The sequence below is a fragment of the Phoca vitulina genome, unplaced genomic scaffold, assembly GCF_004348235.1.
Source record: "Phoca vitulina isolate PV1807 unplaced genomic scaffold, GSC_HSeal_1.0 scaffold4, whole genome shotgun sequence".
In the NCBI taxonomy this organism is placed as follows: domain Eukaryota; kingdom Metazoa; phylum Chordata; class Mammalia; order Carnivora; family Phocidae; genus Phoca; species Phoca vitulina.
This window is the reverse complement of record NW_022589707.1, coordinates 17496318-17519048: the sequence shown is the minus strand read 5'-3', so window position 1 is coordinate 17519048 and position 22731 is coordinate 17496318. Positions and strand designations below refer to the sequence as shown.

Below are 22731 nucleotides of genomic sequence, written 5' to 3'. Positions count from 1 at the left end.
AAGGAAGGAAGGAAGGAAGGAAGGAAGGAAGGAAGGAAGGAAGGAAGGAAGGAAGGAAGGAAGGAAGGAAGAAAGAAAGAAAGAAAGAAAGAAAGAAAGAAAGAAAGAAAGAAAGAAAGAAAGAAAGAAAGAAAGAAAAAGGAACTAAATCACAAACAAATCCTGGACATATCCAAGGTATAGGACTCAACAAGCAGATCTTGTTCTAGTAACACTAGTAGTTTTATTTTTAAAAATAAGGTATTTCCTTTCTAAAGTTAATCTTTCAAAATAGGTCTTACAGATTTCTGTAAAGCTCTCTAAACAAAACACAGGTTAGTTCACATTGCCTCACAGTATTACAATTTAATTATCCAGCACTTCTTAGAGTATTATCAAATATATGTTACATTATAGACTGTTCACATGGCAGCAGAAAGTAGCAGTGGGTGGGGCAGCCGGAGAATCAGTGCTAGCCAAACATCATTTCCCAAATGCAAAACTGAAATAGAAAGGCACTGACCTAAATTACACAATAAACCAGAAGAATGTGAGTAGTATGATATGCTGACTCTATTTATTCTTCTTTGTAACCTCTTCAAAACCTAGGGCTTAAAATACACATACACTAATGACTCATAAATCTCAGGCCTCTGGACAATCTCTCTCTTGCCCTCTAGTCTGTATCTACTGGTCCTACTAAGCATCTCCAATGAGATGTTCCATCAGCACCTCAAATTCAACACATCTAAACTTTAATTCAACATTTCCCCCCAGAAAAGTGTTCCTCCTCCTGTGTTTCTACCTTGAAGAATGGTGTAACCCACCTGCCCAACCAAAATTTTCAAACCTGGCAATCATATTCAATTCCTTATTCATCTCCACTGCCTGGAAAATTCCACTTCCAAAATAATTATAATATCCATACCTGTCTCCACAGTTTCATTGCCTTACCTAAATGTAGGCCCTTATCACTTCCTACTTAGATTTCTGAAACTGGCTTCTATTTGATTTCCCCACCACAAATCTTACTCTCCACCCCAATTCAGTCTCCTCAATGCTATCATATACCCCTGCTTCAAATCCTTCAACAGCTACCCCTAATCTTCAAAATTTGATTCAAACTACTTAGTTGGTACAAAAGATCTTTCTTTCTTGATTTGGCCATCACTTTGTCTCATATTCCTTCCCTTGGTCTACACGTGGTCTCATGTTTCTGTACCCACTTGGAAGTTTTTCTAACCTAACTCTTTCAAAACTGAATTCAAGAACAAATTTAAGAATTATGAAAAGCCTTCCCCAACCCCTCAGTGTGCTTTAATATTCCACTTCTGTGTATCCTTATAATATGTTCTTCTTCTACGATACTTGAGAAAAGGAACTGTTTCTTATCTCTGTAACCCTAGCACCTAACTCAGTGCCTCACACAAGGCAGGAGCTCAATATGCCTACTGAATGGATGAAACCAGTCAACCTACAAAACGCATCAAGTTCTTTGACTTTTGATACCAGAGCAGGCTTCACAGGGGCAAACAAAGTTTAATTTGCTTATTATCACTGATCTATCCCTACATAATATTTTTAAACCATTTATTTCAGCTTCTATTCAATAAAAGTTTGTTAAATTGAAATCTTCAATCTTTAAAAGGCAAATAAATAGCTCATTTCAAACACAACTAGTCCTACAGGTAATAAACACTTTAATTAACATGTGGTATAAAGGCTTGCATCACTCAAGAAGCTAAAAAGGAATCTGGGTTAACTTGACCTAGCAAATACCTGTTTGCCTGCATGTCTAGGGCACCACCTATCAATAACAGGTAAACAAATCTAGCTGCCACCACCCAATGGCCCCCAAATCAACTGCAGTCACATCAGCATTAGTGTGAGTGTGGGGTAATGTAACTGTTGACTCCCATCCTTGTGGAAATAAATGCAAAAGACAGAAGGGAGAAGCCCATTACTATTATAGAAGAGCCAGAACTACAGACCAAGGTCTCTGAGAATGTAGGAAGAGTCTAGGACCCTGTAACTTCTCTGCCTTTGCTATCTCCTGTCTGCCTATACTGATAAGCTACCATCCATCCACTCATTCAACATCTATTTTCAAAGCATAACTATGTCCCAAGCACTGTGCTAGGCACAGGGCCTACATAACTCTCCTCGTCTCTTACATAAATCTCTCCAGTGGGAAGACAGGCATTAAACAAATCAGTGGACAAATATAAGCATAATTACAAATTGTATTAGATGACAAGAAGGAAAGGAATATGAAACAGAACTACAAGGAAGACATACTTTAGGTTGTCTTTTTTTTTTTTTAAGATTTTATTTATTTATTTGAGATAGAGAGTGAGAGCCAAGAAAGAGAGGGAGAGGGAGAAGCAGGCTCCCCACTGAGCAGGGAGCCTGACGCAGGACTCGATCCCAGGAACCTGGGACCATGTCCTGGGATCATGACCTGAGCTGAAGGCAGATGCTTAACCGACTGAGCCACTCAGGTGACCCTAGGTTGTCTTTATTCAGAAGTGACAATTAAGCCAAGACATGAGAATAAGTCAGTCAAGTGATGAACAGACAGTAACAGCAGATCTGTGTTTTAGGAAGATAGTTCTGACAGCAGCATGGAAGGCAGATTAGAGAGGAGGTCAGTTACAAGACTAATGCAATAGTGTAGGTACAAGATAAGAGTCCAAATTAAACTACTAAACATGGAGATGGCAAGAGCCAAATGTAAAAAACATTCAAAGGCAGGATGGACAGGCATTGATCACTGATTAGACGAAGAGTATAAGAGAGAAAAAAAGAAGTCAAGGTATTTCCTATGATTCTAATTAGTCTAGGCAACTGGGAGGGCAGGAGTATGAATAACTGAGACAGGGAACACATAAAGAAGGAACAAGTTTAAAGTGAAGATAATATGTTTAGTTTACTGAGTTTTTGTTGCATTTAAGATCCTAGAGAAACATCCATCCAGAGATGTATGACATGCAACTTTGAAAACAAATGATCTTATAATCAGGAGAATAGCCAGGCTAGAAAATAGGTCTGAGGTCATCTTCACTGAAGTGATAACTGATACTTTGGAAGTGAAGGATCACTGAGACAGTATAAAAAAAAAGAAAAAAAGACTAAGGAAACTTCGATCCATATCTAAAGGCCTAGTAACAGTGGCAAGAGAGAAAGAATCAGAGTTCACAGGAGCATCCGTTCAGTAAATATTTATCAACATCCACCATGTTCCAGGTGCTATGATAGATGCTGGGGGCATAAAGAAAAGATAGAAGCCCTACCCTGAAGATGCTTATAGCCGAAGGAAGAGGCACAAATAGATCATTTCAATATAGTTATTGATGGGGCACTATAGAAACATACAAGGGGGAAACCTAGCCAAACCTAGGAAGTCAGGAAATACTCACTGAAGGACATAGTGTCTGATCTAAAGCTTCAAGATTTGGTAAAATCATGCAAAGAAAGTTGGTAAGGGCAAACCGATGAAATCAAGAGAACGTTCTAGACTTTTGGAATGCTAAGCAAGATAATGGATATAGAAAAGGACTGGAAGAAGCTGAGAGGCTAAAGTGATTTAAACTGGAAAATGTTATTCTTAGAAGAAAGTAAGATGGGAAAGTGAACAAGGGATTTTTGGTAAAAACTTTACAAAAGGTTTTGGGGGAAATGTTACAGAAGAGACTAGAAGAAGCTGCCAGGTTATATGAGGATGTGGGAAGAGAGATGGGTAAAGTAACTTGTATGAAGTTTACTAAACTTTATGTAATTGTACCCTTTAATCTCCTTTGAAAATTTCTGTAAAATAGAAAATACATGCATTATTTTCCAAAGAATCTTGGGCCCAATTTTTTTTGGATGCAATACCATGCTGAGACTAGCCCAAGGTGACCCAGTTATAAGTGACCATAAAAGTCTGGGAAAAGTAAATTTGTAAGCACTATTGGCCATGAAGAGGTCAAGAAGCCACAAGACTTAGCATTTATGTGGCCACTGATGCCCTTCAAGTAAACTTTTAATAGAAATGTAGGGGTAGAAAAAAATTGCCAATGGTTCACAAGTGAAGGGTTATAGGAATGACACCAAATTGTTCGTTCATTCAACAAGTGTTTATTGAATGCCTACTGTGTAGCAGGAAACATCCTAGGCCCTGAGCAATCAATGGTGATCAAGACACAGATCTAAGAGCTTTACAGTCTAAAGGAGAAAGAAGACAAGGAAATAGACAGTTACAGTGAAATTAGTGCTAAAACAGAGCAGTAAGAAAGCACATGGAAGCTTGACAGTGAAAGGAAGGAGGAACAGATGGCAGTAACTAGATAGAAGATAGTACGGAGGCAAAATTTACTTTCTGGCTGAAAGGAATTTGAGCATGTTTGTGAGCTGAGGGGGAGAAGCTTGTGGAAAGGAAGAAGATGGGGAGGGGGAAACAGAGGAGGGTTGTTGGAGGAAGGTCTTGGGGAAAAAGATCGGTGAGGGTGTAAGTGTTGGACTTGGAAAAGAAGAACAGTTCTTTCTGTAAAGAACCAAAGCAGGAAGAGAAGACAAAAAATAATTGTGATGCAGAAGGGGAACATAAAGAAATGTCCTCTACCTTTTGCCATGATACAGGCTACGGCGCTTATTAAGGAACCAAAAACACAGTTGGGGGTTTTAAGGATGGTGCAAAAGTTCTGAAGTAGGCAATGTGAGAATTAAACAAATGAACTAATTAATCAATTCCAATTCCTACGATTACACAAATGACAGAAGAAGCAATCAACGATTAGTTGCTGGCTTTTTGTTTAGATCTGGGAGTTGGAACAGCAAGTGAAATGTGAGCTGCACTTCAAAGAATTCGATAGGTATGAATTAAACTAAAGTAAACCTTTAAAGGAATTATCCAAAAAAATCAATAAACGTACACCCATACAGTGTGCAATTGATTATAGATTACTTACAGCTTATACAGCCAATACAGCACTCCCATGAGTTTGAATCTGTCACCATTCCTGAGCAGCAATGACAGAAGCTAAGAGGCTCACACACAGAAGGCCGACAACAGAAGCCAACAGAAACAAAGAAGAACTCACAGGTAGAGAAATTATATAGATCAGAAGATGAGGTAATGGTTAAGAAAAATTTAAAAGCTGAGATATAGTGTGGACTAATGATAAGCCTGAAGATAACTGATGTAATGTTCCTGCCTCCCCCTTTTCCTTCCCTCAACATTCTCTTAGCACCTGCTTTATGCCAGGTACACTGTGAGGCACAAAGAGAAGATACGATTCTTGCTTATAAACTCAAGAGTATGTTCATGTACCCACAGCCAATGTTTACAACAAAAGAATAAAACCGAAAGCTGCTTTGAGTTTTGCTACTCAAACTATACATGCTTCTATAAGACATTAACCACAAAGCAAAATTATATGAAAAGTTCAACAAATTCTTCAACAATCAGCAAAAGGTGCTATCAGAAATGGCAGATTAAAGACCCATAAAATAATATGTTCTAACTTAATAAATTGCTGTGTATCTTGGCTTTATCACGATGTTACATCTGACTTTTCATTAAACGGTTGGATTAATGCCAACAAAAAGGCAACGAACTGCAAATGACAAAGCAAGATAACCAGAAACTAAGTGCTAGAAAGTATTTCAGCAGCAAATGATAACAATTTTAGTGATTCCTACAACAGTAATAATGCATATTTATTGAGCTCTTACTTGAGCGAGGCATTGTGCTAACTATATTATATACAATATATCACTAAATTTGTATAACTTCCCACAAAAAAAACTACCTATAAGGTAGTCTCTAATATTATCATTTTACAGACAAGAAAACTGAAGTTTAGAAAGATTAAGTAACTAGGGAATTAAGGAGCCAGACTTGAACTCAGATTTGCATGATTCTTAAAAATCCATGCCTTAATCACTGTATGATTCTGTTTCCCCAAAGAATGGAATAGTGCCAGGCACATGATGGACACTCAGTAGTACGTGTCATTGAAGGAATGAACGAAAGGATATAAAACAGCTATTGCAAAGTGAACCCAAATATGGAAAATACAAGTGGAAAAGCAGAAGCAATACATTAAGGATTCACTAAATCACCAACTCAAACTGTGCAGCATAACTGGAGGTGGAGGTGTCTGGAAAGCGGCCGCAACTGACAGAATGGCCTAATGTGCTGTTACAGGAGATGTAATGGTTCTTTCTGAGTGAAAACTTCAGGCTATATCAATCTGCAAAGCCAAAGATGGAAACACCACCAGTCAGTTCAGAAAAGGAACTGCAGACGCTGATCAGAAAACTCTTTCCCACATTTTCCCAGTATGGAAAGGACTGGTGCTGTATGACATACAAGTTAAACCCCCAGGTTACCTTTAATTCTATCACCTTTTTGGGGTTTTGGGTGGGTTTTTTTTTTTTTTTTTCCAGAGCAAAATAGATTCACACCATGAATCTGGTACCTACCAACTCTTTTTTTTCTTAATTGTAGTATAATTAACATACAGTGTTCTATGTAGTTTCAGGTGTACAATATGACTCAATTCTATATATTATGCAGCACTCATCACAGTAAGTGTACTCTTAATCCCCTTTATCTAATTATATCACCATTAAAATGGAAGAAAATCATGTGTACTAGAAATATGATTACATTCTAGGACTATCCAGATCCCTCTCTTTTTTTTTTTTTTTAAAGATTTTATTTATTTATTTATTTGAGAGAGAGAATGAGATAGAGCATGAGAGGGGGGAGGGTCAGAGGGAGAAGCAGACTCCCTGCTGAGCAGGGTGCCGGATGCAGGACTCGATCCCGGGACTCCAGGATCATGACCTGAGCCGAAGGCAGTCACTTAACCAACTGAGCCACCCAGGCACCCTAGGACTATCCAGATCCCTCTTCTAAAAGATTCCCACCAAGATGCCTTTTATTGGGTCCACGGACATGTTTTATGTCACTGACTTCCACCAAGATCACCAATGACAGGAGTAAGGGACAGCACATATCCCAAGAGCAGCCAATCTATGAAGAGCAACTTATGGCCAACAACCTATAGGGGCCTGGCATGGGAGATCTGCCCAAGAAGAAATGTATCTAACTCAACCAATCAGATTTTCTCTTACAGGAGTCTGAACTCAGGCTACACAGAGGGAAAGTCAGCTGAAAAACAGAGAAGGCAGGCAGCAGAAGTAATGAGGCAGTTATAGCCATACAGAGAAGATACAGAATGAGGTGATTATTTTAAAAATAAAAAGTAAAAGCAGAATCTGCAAAGGGCCAATAGCAGCACAGAAGTAATACTTCTGCTGCTAAGAGGGCCACACCCAGTCACTAGAATTGCATTCATTTTTTTCCAGTTTCTATTAAGACCTAGTTGAAATCTGTATGGTGAAGCCAGTTTGTACATAAGGTCTGGCCACTTCAATCTCCCTTATTTCCCCACATAAAGCTATCTAATAAACTTCTCATTACTAGCTACAGACCAAGTAAAACTCTGTCTTGCCTGCAACCAAAAAAAAAAAAAAAAAAGTGTTGTACAATATTTTTACATATGAGTGCACATGCACTCACACACCTGCAGTTAGATGACAAGGCAAACTGGGTGGTGGGTAGTAATTCAAGCATTGTGGGTCTTATTTCCATCTTGTAGCATCTGTGATTTGAAGACACGGTTACTTAGCTCTAGTTAACTGTTTTAGAAAAAAAGGGCCTTCAAAGAAACATCTTCAACCCTAAAATTTAACAATTCCTATCACTACAATTGTGCACTTAAGAGATTAAGAAGCGATCCAGGGAAGTTACAGGAAACAAAACCATCTCCTCCTCTTGTATGTGCAATGTTCTGTTTGTGTCCGAATTTTATGGCAAATAAGTGATTTTGTTCTCTCATATCACAAGAAACAACAGTTGGCTAGTCAAGATGGCCAAGCAAAGAAAGGACAAATTGGAAAAACATGAGAATGTTTTGAAAAAAGTTTAACTTGAGGATATACTGAAAATTACTCATAAATTTCACTAAGTGTGTTCTTGCCTATCTTTATGATAATCCCATTAGCGTATCTTATCACCTCGAAGCCTGTTCACTCAAAGGAAAGGAGAATGAAGCTCAGAAAGTCTCAACCATCTACAAATGCCCAACACATTTAATTCCAAGGAATTCTAAAAATATCTAATGATCAAAAGGCTTGAAAGTGACAAAGCCACTCCCCTAGAGAAACTTATACAAAACGCCCCTAACTTATATGTCAAAAATTCAAGAAAACTACATAAAAATCATTTCCCTAAAAGTATAATTTTTTTCATATAATCCAATCACTTGTGCACACAGTATTTTCCTAGTCTTCACTATTTTTTTCTTAGAAGAAAAGTATTCCTGACTTTTCCTTTCTATTCAAAATAAGTGCTACCAGTCACAACTAACAGGTATTTTGGGGTTCAGGTCTACCAAAGCACCAATCTATGCAAGAGTCTCAGCTACTTTAAAAAATACTTTTGCACAGCTTAGAAAGAAAGTCTGACTAAAAGCCACAGTTCCATTTCTCAGAGCTAATTTATTTTCAGGATAATCCCACAGATAGAAGAGATTAAAAACCAATATTCAAAACCTGAGTTGTAAAAACAGTTCCATGCACTTGGGGTTCATTTTGGTGTAATAACTTTTCCTTTGGACATAACATCATTACACACTCTTGTATTGAAAATGTTATGAGATTATATAAAGCAGGGACACCCAGATAGATTATATAAAGCAGGGACACCCAGATAGGTTGCAAGTTATTATTGCTCAAGCATTCAGGGTGAGGGTTTTTTTGGTTTATTTTGGTTGGGCTGTTTTTTCAAGCACATCATTCTATTCCTTAAACATTATAGTGTTTCGTGCGACAGGAATATGCTCCAGATACCTGGCACAAGTATTTGAGTATCAAAATCACTAAAAAGCCACACAACACAGGTGTTGGAAGCCCAGCACTTGATCTGAAGTTCAGAATATGAAGGTTCATCCAAACCTAGGGACAAAGGCTCTCTGATGTTGCAAATTATACAAGTCCTTAAATACTAAAATTTTGTTTGTTTTTTAAAGATTTTATTTATTTATTTGTTAGAGAGAGAGAGTGTGGGTGAGAGAGAGTGAGCGAGAGTACAAGCAGGGGTAGCTGCAGGCAGAGGGAGAAGCAGGCTCCCTGCTGAGCAAGGAGCCCGATGCGGGACTCGATCCCAGAGCACTGGGATCATGACCTGAGCTGAAGGCAGCCGCTTAACTGACTGAGCCACCCAGGCGTCCCAATACTAAAATTTTTATTATCTTATTGTTAAAAAAGCAAAATCAAGAACAGTCAGGTGTGTGGGTAAAACCTCTCAGCAGATAAGCTAACAGTACTTGGGCCTCAGCTGAAATCTGGAATACTGCCACTAATGACTACCAGTGGCAAGACTCTTGAAAAAGTACCATTTCTTATCTCTTCATGACACATTTACCAACGAAATTCCTGACCTGGCCCAAATCATGCTTTCCCTAAGAATCCACTAGTTCCATAACTGAAGCTTTCTTTCAAATAGTACTGCACATACACTTTTGTTTTATAGAAACATTTCAGCTATGTTACTCAGTTTATATTTGTTCCATGTCAATATTCTGCACATGACCAAAAATAAAATATTCGTGTGATAGGGAAGATACTAATGAGAATTTTAAGACAGAGGGGTTGTTCTGGGAAGTAACCATAAAAATAAAGCCTAACTCAAAATGAATGTGCTTACAACTACCTAATACCTTTTTCAAGATAAATGAAAAATGTGAGTAAGAATGGTAAACTAGTAATACCTGATCAGAAGAAAATTGACAGCAAATAATAAAACAGGTGTCTTCATTGCCCCAATTAAATACACAGCAGCAGTTAAAATCTGATGTGTAACAATAAAGTTCTCTCTTCTAATGCACCCCTTTCAATTAAACTTTAAGTGGTAATAAAAAAAATTACACATTTTAAAATGCCATGAAAATCACTTACAGTAACCATATCTAACATTTATTGTAACATGCCAAACACTATTCTAAATATTTTACATGTACTTTTCATTTTATCCTCAGAACCCTATGAGGTAAATATTATCCCCTTTCATAGGTGAGGTAACTAGGGCACAGAATGTTTAAGTAACTTGTACAGTCACACAGGAAATAATGTGTGGGTCAAAAATTTCACCAACTAACTAGCTCCAGATCATTACACCAAGCTGCCAATAAGGTAATATAGCGAATGTGCTTTGCAAATGGTAAAATGTGCAAAAAAAAAAAAAAGTAACGTCCACTGATTAAGAGCACATGCTTTGTAGTCACATCTAGTGTCAAGTCTCAATTCTGTAATTTACTAGCTAAGTGATCTTAAGTAAATCACTGAACTTCTCTAAGCTTCAACTTCCTATTCTATAAAACAGAGATAATGAAGTAACAGTTCTTATTGGCGGATTTTACTGGTGGATCTTCTCAGTAGACGAGGGGCATTATGCATGGAAAGGATTAGCAGAGAGCTTGGCATACAGTAAGCACTCCATGAATGTTCATTATTACTATCTAATACTAAGAGTTCTGTTTATTATGACAAACTCTCATTTTAGTACTGATTGCATTTTCTAAAGTAAGTAAAATCAACATGGAGGTGATAAAAGTTTATGAAATTAAGACCCAAAGTCTCAAAGTATACGACAGCACAATTTTAAGATGGAAAAGGCTATCACTTACTTTAATATCATTATCAAGTTTTTATTTGAAGTGCCTGGGTATACATGAAAATGTGCTAGGCACTAAACAAAATTATCAAGACACAGTCCCTGACTTCAAATACACACAATCAAGCAAATTAACTCTGCTGAGTGGACACAAACAGCAAAACCTCCAACTTTGGGCATTTTCCCAACCAGACACAACTATGGTCGTCATTAAGTTCCCCTCTGCTTGTGGTGTGGTAGTAGTGAATACATGCAGAAGAAGCAGTTCAAAAATAAATAATAAACCCCACAAATAGAATTTAGAATGATAAAGATTCAGGAAGAAATGAGCTGACTTTCTACCCTCTTACCTTCTCAAAAAACATTTTGGCTATCTTGGTACTAATGATCTGTTAATTAACCAGAAGAGAAAAAAGGAAAGAGCCAGAAATTCAAAAGACAACTCAGGGTAAAATGGTACAGAAACAAATTCTAAGAGAGAGGAGGAATGAAGTTCAAAGTTAGAAAAGCCAAAATAACTGCAGGTGAGTAGCATTCTATCATGCGCCTAATGTCTTAGAAACCAAACAAGTAATAGCCATTCTTAAGATTGCTGATCCTTACTCCTTTCCAATCCTGAGGTTTCTGTTAGCTTTTTAAAGTCAGAGAAGAAGGAAAAAATAGCACAGGGTACAGAAGGATTTTGTCCAACAGAAGAGCCAACATCATACTGCCCATATCTTGGAGCTCGGCTTCTGATTGACTATGAGAGCCACAGCTAAATCATAATCCTGGTAATCTTCAGATTCCATTAAAAAGGTAGCTTCTAAAACTCCTAAGTACGGATGTAGAATATTTCCAGGAAACCTGGAAATCTAATTTCTAAAGTTTAAGAAGCATTTTTCAGTGGTCATGTTATTTGAAAAGATCTTTTGCAACTTCACAACAGGAAATGATACCCACTCATGCCTCTCTCTACCTCCATACCTTCTTGCCTTAACACCTATTGAGAAACTCCTCTGTCCATACCCACAGTCTAAAACCATAGCAAAACCACAAAATTCCCTGCTACTGCATCCATAGGCTCTTTAAAGCAAACTGAGTAGAACAGCCTATATAGATCATAAAGCAGTATTACATATTCCCAAAAAAAAAAGGAGGGGGGGGACTTTTCAATAATACCAGCAATCTGTGTCGACCAAAAACTTAGCTATCTACAAAAGTAGGCCAAAAATTAAGGATGGGTAATTTATATATTCTGCAAGAATATATATATTCTTCAAGAAGAAACTTTTCTTCCTGAAGTAGGGAGGAAAGAGGGGAAAAAAGAGAGACATGAACAAAACAACAACAAAAAAGGTTATTATGCATTCAAGGTATATCTCTAAGTTCTACTGAACACTTGCCCAGTGTCAGCCATGCAGCTCTCCCTTGCACTATCCAAACTTATGAAGTTGAAATGCAAGCCATACTTTTTATTGTTTCTCCTCTTCCACTGCACTTAGGTGTGGAAGGTATCTCAGGAAACAAGATGAGTTGAATTCTATAGGAAAACTTAATTGATCAAATAACAAAGGTAGATATAATTTGTAGCTCGAAATAGGTTTTAATATAAAACCTTAAGAGCCTCAGGCCTAAGCCCTCTGAGAAGACAGAGCTCATGAGTCAAAATAAAACCAAAAAGTAAGGATGAAGACCAGAAAGAAATAGGAATTTCTAGAAATAGAATTTCTAGTAACTTCTTACTTGTTCATCCTACCTTTCTAAACTTGTCCTGGTTTAGCCTCTAACTCTTGTCTGCCATAATCCATTAATTTGTCTACTATGATAAAATATTCCTACTCTCTCCAGGCAATTCTAAATTAGACAGACACATCCTGACATAGTGCTATTTTTTCCTCTATGACCCAGATGAAACCTTTTGACAGTCCTTGGGATCCTCAATACTGCCTTCTAAATTCCCACTCTGTGGCCCTAGAGTTATGACAGAGGAGACAAACTGTGAATGGTACTGTGGAAATACGTGAGCTGCAGTAAAGGAACTCTAGCAATTGGGCTCCCCTCCACCCACATCAGGCTATTTTTCTTTTTTTCCCTATAGTATTTAAAAAGTAAAGTAGAGAGCAAGAGGCTGACATGCAGATGAGAGGCTACAGCAAAGAGCCACCCCCAGCTTTTTAGGAATACTCGTATCTTTTCACTGGTTGTAGGCACTTAAGTCTGGAAAATATCTTTGGAATATGTCTTGTGTGTAAGAATGCATAAAAGATAACACCTTGCAAAAGTCAAACATACAGATTTAATAATGTGCAACTAATGAAGATGGTTTATAAATGAAATACCACCTACACATTTAGTTCCCTAAATATATTATGCTATTAATCATTAAAGTTAGATCTATAAGTACAAGTTTTCCATATGTGGAAAAGTAAATCTGTTTTTAAATTAAAGAGAAATTATCACTCTAATTCTTAAAAATAAAACTATCAGGGTAAAATTCAAGTGTAGCTGCTCATAGTCACTGAATAAACTTAAATTTGATAAAACATTTAAGTTTCAACCAATGCACCTTTGTTGAAGCACATTTAGCTGAAATAACTTTGAGTCTGGTTTATTTCCATCACATATAGTACATTTTTCCAACAAGAGCATGTACATTCAATATAGAACATTTCCAGCAACAGTTACAGTCTTTCTACTTTCCTTTCACAGTATATTTTAGTGCAAAGCACTGGGAAGGGTAAATGTTTTTCTAGCTATAGAAGCATTTTATTATGACCTTGTGGATCTTCAACATTTTAAAATTTTATACAAAAAGTATATAGATGGACAGGGTCCCTCCTAAGTACAGGTGTGAACCTATATAAAAACATGGTATATTCTCTGCTGTACCTTTTAAAATTATAATTTGAAAAAATTACTAAAAAATAAAATATTCCCTAAAAAGTACAAAATATTGATACACAAAAACCTGCCCAATATTTCATAAAGATAGATGTACTTCTGTTTTTCCTAAAATCTTGATTACAAAAATGGACAAGAATTCATTATTTTCCAAATTTTACAGTAGGAATCAAATATCATCTAAAGTAGTCATTTAAGATTTTACTTGGGAGACAAAATTCAGGGTTTCACTCCCATCTTCCTTTTTTAGCAATATTTAAAGAAACAAACTAATATCATAAGTCGTTGTGCATGGATTGTCTGCATCCATAAAATATCAGTAAGCTATTTACTACCTTCATATTAACATTAGTAAATGTGTAGTCTTAAAAAAAAAAAGAAACTGAAAAATTAAGTTGCATCTATTATTAAAGTGCTTTGTATAAAATTTAAAGAAAAAAAGGGGAATGTTTAATTTTCATAAAAACCTCAGATGTTTACAAATAAAAAGGGTAATGATCCATGGATGAAAATGAACTGGAACTTTCCTGCAGTATATATTTTAGAATGAAACTTTCAAACATTTAAATGCTGGAGAACAAGTTAGAAATAAATGAATGTAAGAATAATTACAAATATTTAGTAGGCTAAATATTTATAATATGTTGATACTAATTTCTCTTTTGGTCCTAACATACACTCACTAGGAAATATATCTGTACAATCCAGATGAAAATTTTGCCAAATAAAGTGAAACAAAACTAAAATCACTAAGATATAGTCTTTTTGTCAATTAAAAATCACCAGTGGTGATATATATTCTTCAGGTTGTTGATCGCTTTAATCAACAAATTGTTTGGAAAACAAACTTTGCAACGTTTTTGTAGAAACTGTAGACCAAATGCACAAGGTCAAGGGTGGTTAGCTGATGGACTGTGATGACAATAGGTAATGTCACAGCTACTTGAAAGTGCTGGGAGAGGCAGTGCCTTAGAAACAAGTGGTTAGATGGTTATTATTTTAGTCAGAAAACAGCAGTTACAGTCGAATATTTATGAAATTGTTTTTCCTTTTTTTTCTCATAGTACCATTTGAAGACGTTTAGTGGTTCTAACACCAATTTAAAGTCTTTCCACAAAAATGAACTCCAAACCTTTTCGTACATCACTTGAAGTTATCTGAGGAGAAATGGGAATAAATGAACACTTTTGAGTTTACCAATAAAACCTTGTTTTTAAAATTACACAATAGTAAATGACTTCTAAAGGATGGTTTCATCTCAAGTTTCCACACAAATAAAAAATGTGGGATACTCAAACCACAACATTTAACCTACTCAGCACTCAAACTAAGTATACTGCTTTAAAACCTGAATCCAAAACTAATTTAATACTAATTAAATATATTAAATGCCTTAATACAGGGAAACAGGTACTGAAGGTAAACTTTTAAAAATATAGAGAGACTTGCAAAAACAAGTATAGGGAGTCTACTCCTTATTTTATATTGCATTTTAAAAATCTACATTTATTCCAAAACCTTCTAAAAAAGTAAAATTTTTTTCTTTCTTCCCAATAGGGATTTTCCTTTTCTTACAACGCACAACCACAAAAAACCAAAACAAAACAAAAACAAACAAAAAAAAGCCCTACTTAATAATATTAACTATGTTGAAATGATCACAAAAAGTCTATTTAAAACAAAATGGAAAAGTAAGATTTGAAACCTATATATTCACTTTTTCCACAGATCAAAACTAAAAACAGTAACTAACGCATAATCCCAAGGAGAAGGGAAAAAAAAAAAAATCCAAACTTTTGTCTATAAAGTTTCCCCTTTGACTGGAAGCACTATGTTAAATGTAAATAATAAATGCTAATTGTTCTAAATTCAATTTGGGGATTTTTTTTTTCTGAGTGCAGCACTTTATTTAGCCATCACAGATTAATTTTTACAATAATTACAGTGCCTCAAAAGACTTTTTTCCTCTAATTATAGCCTTCACAAATTCATTCTAATATATTTCACTTTTTCTACAATGTATTAATTAGTAGACTAGGTCACTAAACCGAATTAAACCTGTGCAAAGTTAGTTAAACAGAAGACTTCTATTGTAAACATAAGCCAATATAAATGTATATATTTTACAACACTGGGAGGAAAGCACTGACCCTGTGCCATCTACCTACAACTATATTGCATTGTCCTGTGAAAGATAAGTTCTGAAGTTAACTTTTGTTCCCAAGCCACTGGAATAAAGGTCACTGAAGAGGTAAATGCAATATGCACATTACTCTTGCAGTTCCCATTGCCATAAGATATATGGAAGCAAACGTGTTAAAAATGGAACCAGCTACTATAAATTATGGTCAAATGATTTTTTTAGTTCGATGGGGGGAAAAAAGCAAAACTCTGTAACTGTTCCTCACCAGACAAGAGCCTTAGATCTTGTACTTCGGCCTTTGGTTTTGTTTCCTTCAGGTGAATTGGAAGCATTTGCCTTATGAGTTTTCTTATGATGTTCAAGATAAGTCTTTTTGGCAAATGCCTTTCCACATTTATTGCATCTGTGAAGAGAAAAGTTTTTTGTGACTTTTACTTCAATACCAACGTCAGCTACTTCATACTTTTTACTAGGAGAGTTAGAAGTGCCATCATGTTTTGAATCACTATGTTTTGCCTCATCCCTCGAAGGGCCTCTTTTTGCCACTTTATTTAGAACAAAATCAATGGGCTTCTTTATAGCTCTGATCTCTAAACTGGCTGTTATTTTCCCAAGATAGCGGGATGACTTTTTATGAACCACAGTTATATGTCGTATCACATCACGCTTCCGACGAGTTTCATAAGTGCAAAGAGGACACTTGTAGAATTTAACATAAATGTTATTCCCATCTGTGTGCAACTCAATGTGTTTAGTCAAGTTCTGTTTGGAAGTAAACTGACGTTTACAAAGTTTACAGTAAAGTTGCTTAAAGTCAAAGCCAGCTGAAAGTTTTGGTTTCCTGGTTTTTTGCTGGCCACCTGCAGCAGACGGACTAGTTGATTTAGGGCTTTCAGAGTCTTGTTTAACTTTATTTTTCTGTGCTGCCGGTGTGTTCTTTTTTTCATTTGAATGATTTGTTCCCTTTAATTCATTCTGTGGAGAATGGGTAATGGAAGGGGGTGAAGATTCTACAGAATCTGCTGGTTCAACTTTAACTTTTATTTCTGAACTGCTGGCAGTATTATTAGGGCCTTTCTCTCTTTTAGAGTTTGTTCCAGAAAGAGTTATCTTGTGGACAATTTGCATATGTCTTTTAAGCATTATTTGTGAACTATATTTCCTCTTGCAAAGAAGGCATTTGCATGCAGTTAAATTGTATTCAGCCTTTGAAGACGACTTTTGTTTTCGAGTCTTAAAAGATTTTTTAGGAGAAACAGAATCCAGGAACAAAGGTTGCCCAGGCTTTGTTGCTATATCAGGAGTAATTGAATCCCTCCTTAGTCCTCTATGAACTTCATCAAAATGCCTCCTTACATTCGCTTTTGTAGCAAATGATTTACAACATACTGGACAACTCCTACTTATTGGAACTAGAACATTCTTACTGCGTCCTTTAGAGGACTGGTTTGGATTCTTTCGAGTTTCAATGTACTTTTTTAGTTCTTCCATCTTTTTCTTGTGTACTTTTCGAATGTGACGACGAACACCTCGTCTGGAATTGAATTCTTTTCTACAAAGACAACATATCAACTGGTGACCAAAATCAGAATTGTCAGAAGTTTCCAAGTCAGGCTGTGATTCCTGAGGTTGCTCATCAGATGTAGGTGCAACTTCATCTGCAACAATCTCAACAGGAGGGGGCTCTACAGTTTCCACCTCTGTATCTGTAACTGGTACTGTTTTAGACTGTTCAGTGCTGGTTTCCTGTATTTGAACTTCGGCCTGTTCAGGAGTACTGCTTGACTCTGTGACTTCAGTAGGATTATCAGTCCTTGAAATATACTGAAACACTGCATTTTGATTAGTTTCTATGGGTTCTAGCTTAATAATATATTCTCGCTTGTCCACACTTGGATATATGGCTTCTAGGAGATCGTTTATGGCTTGGCTTTGTTTATCATTTACATCAGGAAGGTCTGTTAAGGAAAAAACAACATTTTAATCTGAAATAATGTGCCTGCTCTAGCTCTCTAAAATTTAAAAATGTATTATGAACCTCTACTTTAAAATTTATTACTGGTTTATATTTATTTTTAGAAGAGCATTATCTACTTTTCCGTATTTTAAAACTAGAATTAATTAAACTAAAATTAATTTAAAATCTCATCAATGTACACAAATGTTAAGGAATAAATGCAATCTGAAGAGCTACTTCCACTCCTAAGTGCCCTTAATACCAAATATATAAGCACATGAGTGTCCTAAACAATTAAAACAATATTTCAAATTTTTAGTCTAAAATTTTCAGCCTAGCAATGGCATATCAAAGTTCTCATAACCGAAGATGGATAAAACATCATGAAGAACGTACTATTATATATAAAAATGATTTTTTTTAGAAAACATAACAGCATTCGTATTAACTTAATCCATAATAACCTAATCTACTTGTAGAGAGGGACACTTAAAGATCTTATGGAAATGAAAAAGAAAGATTTGTAGGATATAAATATGAATATATTTGAATGACATGTAGACAAGTGTTTGCTATTACAGGGCATCCATAAATATGAATGACATGTAGACAAGTGTTTGCTATTACAGGGCTTCTCAACATGATACCATCCCATTCAAACAAGTGATTAAAAACTATAGATTTATTCCAAAAACAGAGCTAGTTTTATTTACTTGTGCAATAATTCATCCCCTATAGGCAACCAAATATTCCTACTATACCAGATTTACCTAACACTGGTTATGTTTCCACATACAATTCTAAAATCTAGCTACAAACACAGCATCAAATCTGATACTTAGAAAACAAGATTAATGATTCATTATTGCTCTTCTAGTAATCTTCCCATTTAAAAGGTATTAAAGTAGTGTCTATAAGGATAACACTTTCACAGAAGTATTTCTAGAATGAGTATTGCCAAGAAAAGTATACAATAATCCAACAAATCCATTTATTTATATTTCTAAAAGTCAACTCTACACTAAAAACAAGAATAACTACCAGAAATATAACTAATTTTCTACTAGTACTTTATTAAAAGATCAGATTTGAAACTAATCCCTACAGACTGCCTTTTCATTTATATCTCAATGATAAAAACAAGTATAATAAGATCTAACAGTACTAGGAAAGATTTCCAAAAATGAAATTTTTATTTCAACTATGTCCTATAGTATACTTTAAATCAGCTTCATGCTAGTAATTAAGTAGTACTTTTGATATTTGGAGTTTTCATTTCATTCCCATCCCAAAAAAGTTAAGTTGAAAAGTGCACAAACTCCACAATGCAACTATAGTATCAAACTGACAAAATAAGTTCTGTAATTTGTAAGTCCACAAAGAGTTAAACCCCTGAACAAGAAATAATGAAAGTAACCTATTTCTTATTAAAATATTTTAAGGAATTTATATCAGTTCTTTAAAGCAAGAAAGTAATACCATTACATATACTGCTAACTTAATCATACAGAGGCAATACACTTAATCCAACATTCGGTTCCACAAAGACTTTATTAGCCTACAACCTGCCTTCATCACATAAAGCTACTTCAGATCTCAAGCCGGCCTATAACAGTCTCATTTCTGATAAAATGATTGAGTTATAAATAAATTTCACTGAGAACAAAACTGATCTTCAAATCAAGACCCAGAAAAAAATAGAAAGGTTAATATTTTTTAATGCTCTTCACCATCCCCAAGAAATCAACTCATTTACTCATTCTTTGCTCTAACCTTCTCACTTACTTAAGGATAATCTTAGTAAATTATCAGTCATAGGTAACAAGTTGTTAAAAGAAGTAAAAATGAAAAATACCAATACCCCCTTTAAAGCACTCATATTTTAACTTAGAAAAATCCTGAATATAAACTATATGGTCCATATAAACATTCAAAAACAATATCCAGTATCTTAATATAAATAAATATACTCATAAAGCTAACCTCATATATCTTTAGAAAAACCCAAGTAAAAAATAAGAAAGTACCTAAGAAAATGAACATTAAGTCTAATATTTAATTTTATTCCCCATCAGTAAATTATTGATACCCTTTTAACACAAACGTACAGCTGCAGTATAAGAATACTTAACTGTAAAATGTATAACTGAATATATGAATAAAACTTACTGTCATCCATCTGGAGACTTGGTGGGCAGTAGAATTTTTTATGGGTAATTAAATTTGGTAATCCTCTGAAGAGACTGCGGCATAATTTACATTCAAAAATAGTGTCCACGTCTTTTAATAAAATGTGCTTAAGTTGTTTAGTTCCTAAAGGAAAAAAGAAAATAAAACTTAACACAAAAGGTAACTTTAACATACATTTTTAAACTGGGCAACCACTGTTGACAATCCAAAGTGCAATTACGCTTCGCAAACAAAATACAGGCATTGCCAATTTCCACCATTTGTATTCAGAACTAAGTTATAAACTAAATTCTAAGTAAAATTCTATCATCACCTGGATATTATGACAGCTAAAATTGATATTCTTTTTCTAATTCAGCAGCCAATCAATTCTTAGAATATCCCAACAGTGGTTCCAACACCTGGCTGATCATCACAATAAACTGGGAATAAAGATGTACATGACCCACCTCTAGAGATTCTGATTCAATAGATCTGGAAGGGGAAAGAAGAATTAAACATGCCCCTCCCCCCCAACCCCTTACTCCTTGCCAAAGTTTCTGGCTGGTTCCTATAGCTCCCTTCTGCATTAAGACGTGAACATGGAGTTCTGTAATATGTTTTCCCCTGATTCCTTAAAAAAAGTCAAAACTGTGTCACAAGATTGCCTGTGACTTTTCTTTAAACTCAGCTCAAATTACTTCAGGTTCTGGGCCAACATGGAATTATGGTCATTGAGTGTCAGAGTACAGAATCCTTATCCATAATTTGAATTTTGCTTAGGCCTCTTGATACCACTATAAATTTATTCAAAGCCTTTCTCCCTCAAAAACTCACTCCAAGTGCAATTAATTAAATATTGATAGTTTACAGTTTAAACTAATTTAAAGCCTGTCTTCCCCACTAGATTATAAACTCCAAAGCAGCCAAGACCAAACCTGTCTTATTTACAACTACAAAGTATTCAGCTCTAGCAATGCTCAATAAAGATTAGTTGAAGAAATGCCACTGATATAGGGAATCTAAGCATTATGACAGAAGATCAAAAGGCAGGAAAAAAAATAAATGGCATTGAGCACCCAATCTTTAAAATAAAAACATCCACCAGGAATAAAACACAAATAGAAGATCTTTTATCATTATTTCCTACAGGTTTTTGCCACAGGTAAATTGACAAAATTGATCTGCCATGCTTTACTAATTAATTAGCCTTTAATTTCCTCAAATAAAAAAGATGCTAATAATATTGACTTCAAGAGGAAAAAACAAATGTGTCCTGAAAAAAAACTTTAAAACTATCTAGGTACAAAGTGTTCTTCCATCATGCCACAAGTACTTGACACTCTGTTAAGCTCTGGGACTACTAAAGAGTAAACACACTATACTATCCATCTTGTAAAATGAACAAACCAAACCAAACCTATCTTAGAGAATCATGAAAGAAAATATGAACCTAAATCCCAGAAAAATTAAATTACACATCTGGGCTTCTACTGGGAAAAAATAAATATAATGAAATCATCTCCACCATTTCTCAAATCCAAATCAATGGTTTACTGCACTAAACCATATTACCAAAAATCAGAAAACATAAATTTAAAAAGATTCAGAGGACAGCCTGAGTATTATTCTTTATATAAAAGTAAATTCATACACACAAACACACACACACGCACACACGCACTTTCTTAGTCCACTTCACATAACAAAATATACTGGCAACAGACTGCTAACATGTTTAGTTCATAGTTCATCTCCTAAGTGACTGACAAACTATGAGAGGTAGACTGATGACAAAAATATTTTATTTTTTTAAAATAAATAAAAATCTTTATTCAACGTCAAAGACAGCTTTAGAAAAATTCAGTATTACTTTACTTGCCATAACCTCCAACTTTTATAACCAATGTGAAAGGGAATAGATTCTGATAAGGTTTTGATCCATAAAGTGAGTATATAGGGAAAATCAATTTTAAGATAGAAAAAAAAATGCTTAAATGTGAAATATTTTAGATAACCTCTCTAACATATCTACATATAATTCCCAAGTATAGGTAAGTGTAGCACCAGTAAGAAGAAAACATAGAAAATTTTGCACACTTTAATTCTAAATTGAAATACCTGCTAGACCCATACTAAAGATTCAATTCTGCCTTTAAAGATAGTCAAAAAAGATTGAAGAGGAATGCAAAAACAAGCTGAACTAGATTTAACTTAAGAACTCAATTGAACATTTTTTTTTTTTTAAAGATTTTATTTATTTATTTGAGAGAGAGAGAATGAGAGACAGAGAGCATGAGAGGGAGGAGGGTCAGAGGGAGAAGCAGACTCCCTGCCGAGCAGGGAGCCCGATGCGGAACTCGATCCCGGGACTCCAGGATCATGACCTGAGCTGAAGGCAGTCACTTAACCAACTGAGCCACCCAGGCGCCCTCAATTGAAGATTTAAATAGAAAGTATGAGGTTATACATAAAAAACAGTTACTGCTAAAAATATAAGACTGCATCCCTAAATCAGAGATCTCACTTTGTCCACCAGGTTCTCTCAACCATAAAAATTAATTAAAAATTTAAAAATCTATACAGAGAGATACTCTTTAGTCCTAGTTATAGAACTAGTTATATTCAGCACAGTGTATATCCGTTTCCAATAGCATCCCCCTAAAAAAATCTCTGGCTCTAACCTTAACTCATCAATCTTATCATTCACAAATGCTTCCCCCACCGCACCCCACCTACACATACACATACACACATACAAGCACAGTTGTGCTGATGCAGGTACATCAAATTTCTTTCATAGCCATGGGTTCACCAAATTGTTTCTCTCTCTCTCTCACTTTTCAGGCCTTCACCTATGTTTTTTTTTTCTCT

The 22731-nt window shown here is 35.3% G+C and overlaps 1 protein-coding gene across 3 annotated transcripts in view; it reads right to left on the bottom strand.

Moving 5' to 3' along the window:
• ZNF800 (zinc finger protein 800) overlaps window positions 1-22731 on the bottom strand; it is a 43809-nt gene that overhangs the window by 8123 nt on the left and 12955 nt on the right. Inside the window, exons 4-6 of one of the 3 annotated variants that reach the window (XM_032401633.1) lie at window positions 19858-20001; window positions 15997-17689; window positions 9257-14745 (exon numbers count right to left, since the gene is read on the bottom strand). In XM_032401633.1, coding sequence (XP_032257524.1) covers window position 14745; window positions 15997-17689; window positions 19858-20001 — 1838 coding nt within the window. In that variant the 3' untranslated portion in view covers window positions 9257-14744. Of the gene's footprint in view, window positions 1-9256; window positions 17690-19857; window positions 20002-22731 lie in introns of those variants that run through there. The other 2 variants (XM_032401634.1, XM_032401632.1) reach the window with 2 other exon arrangements.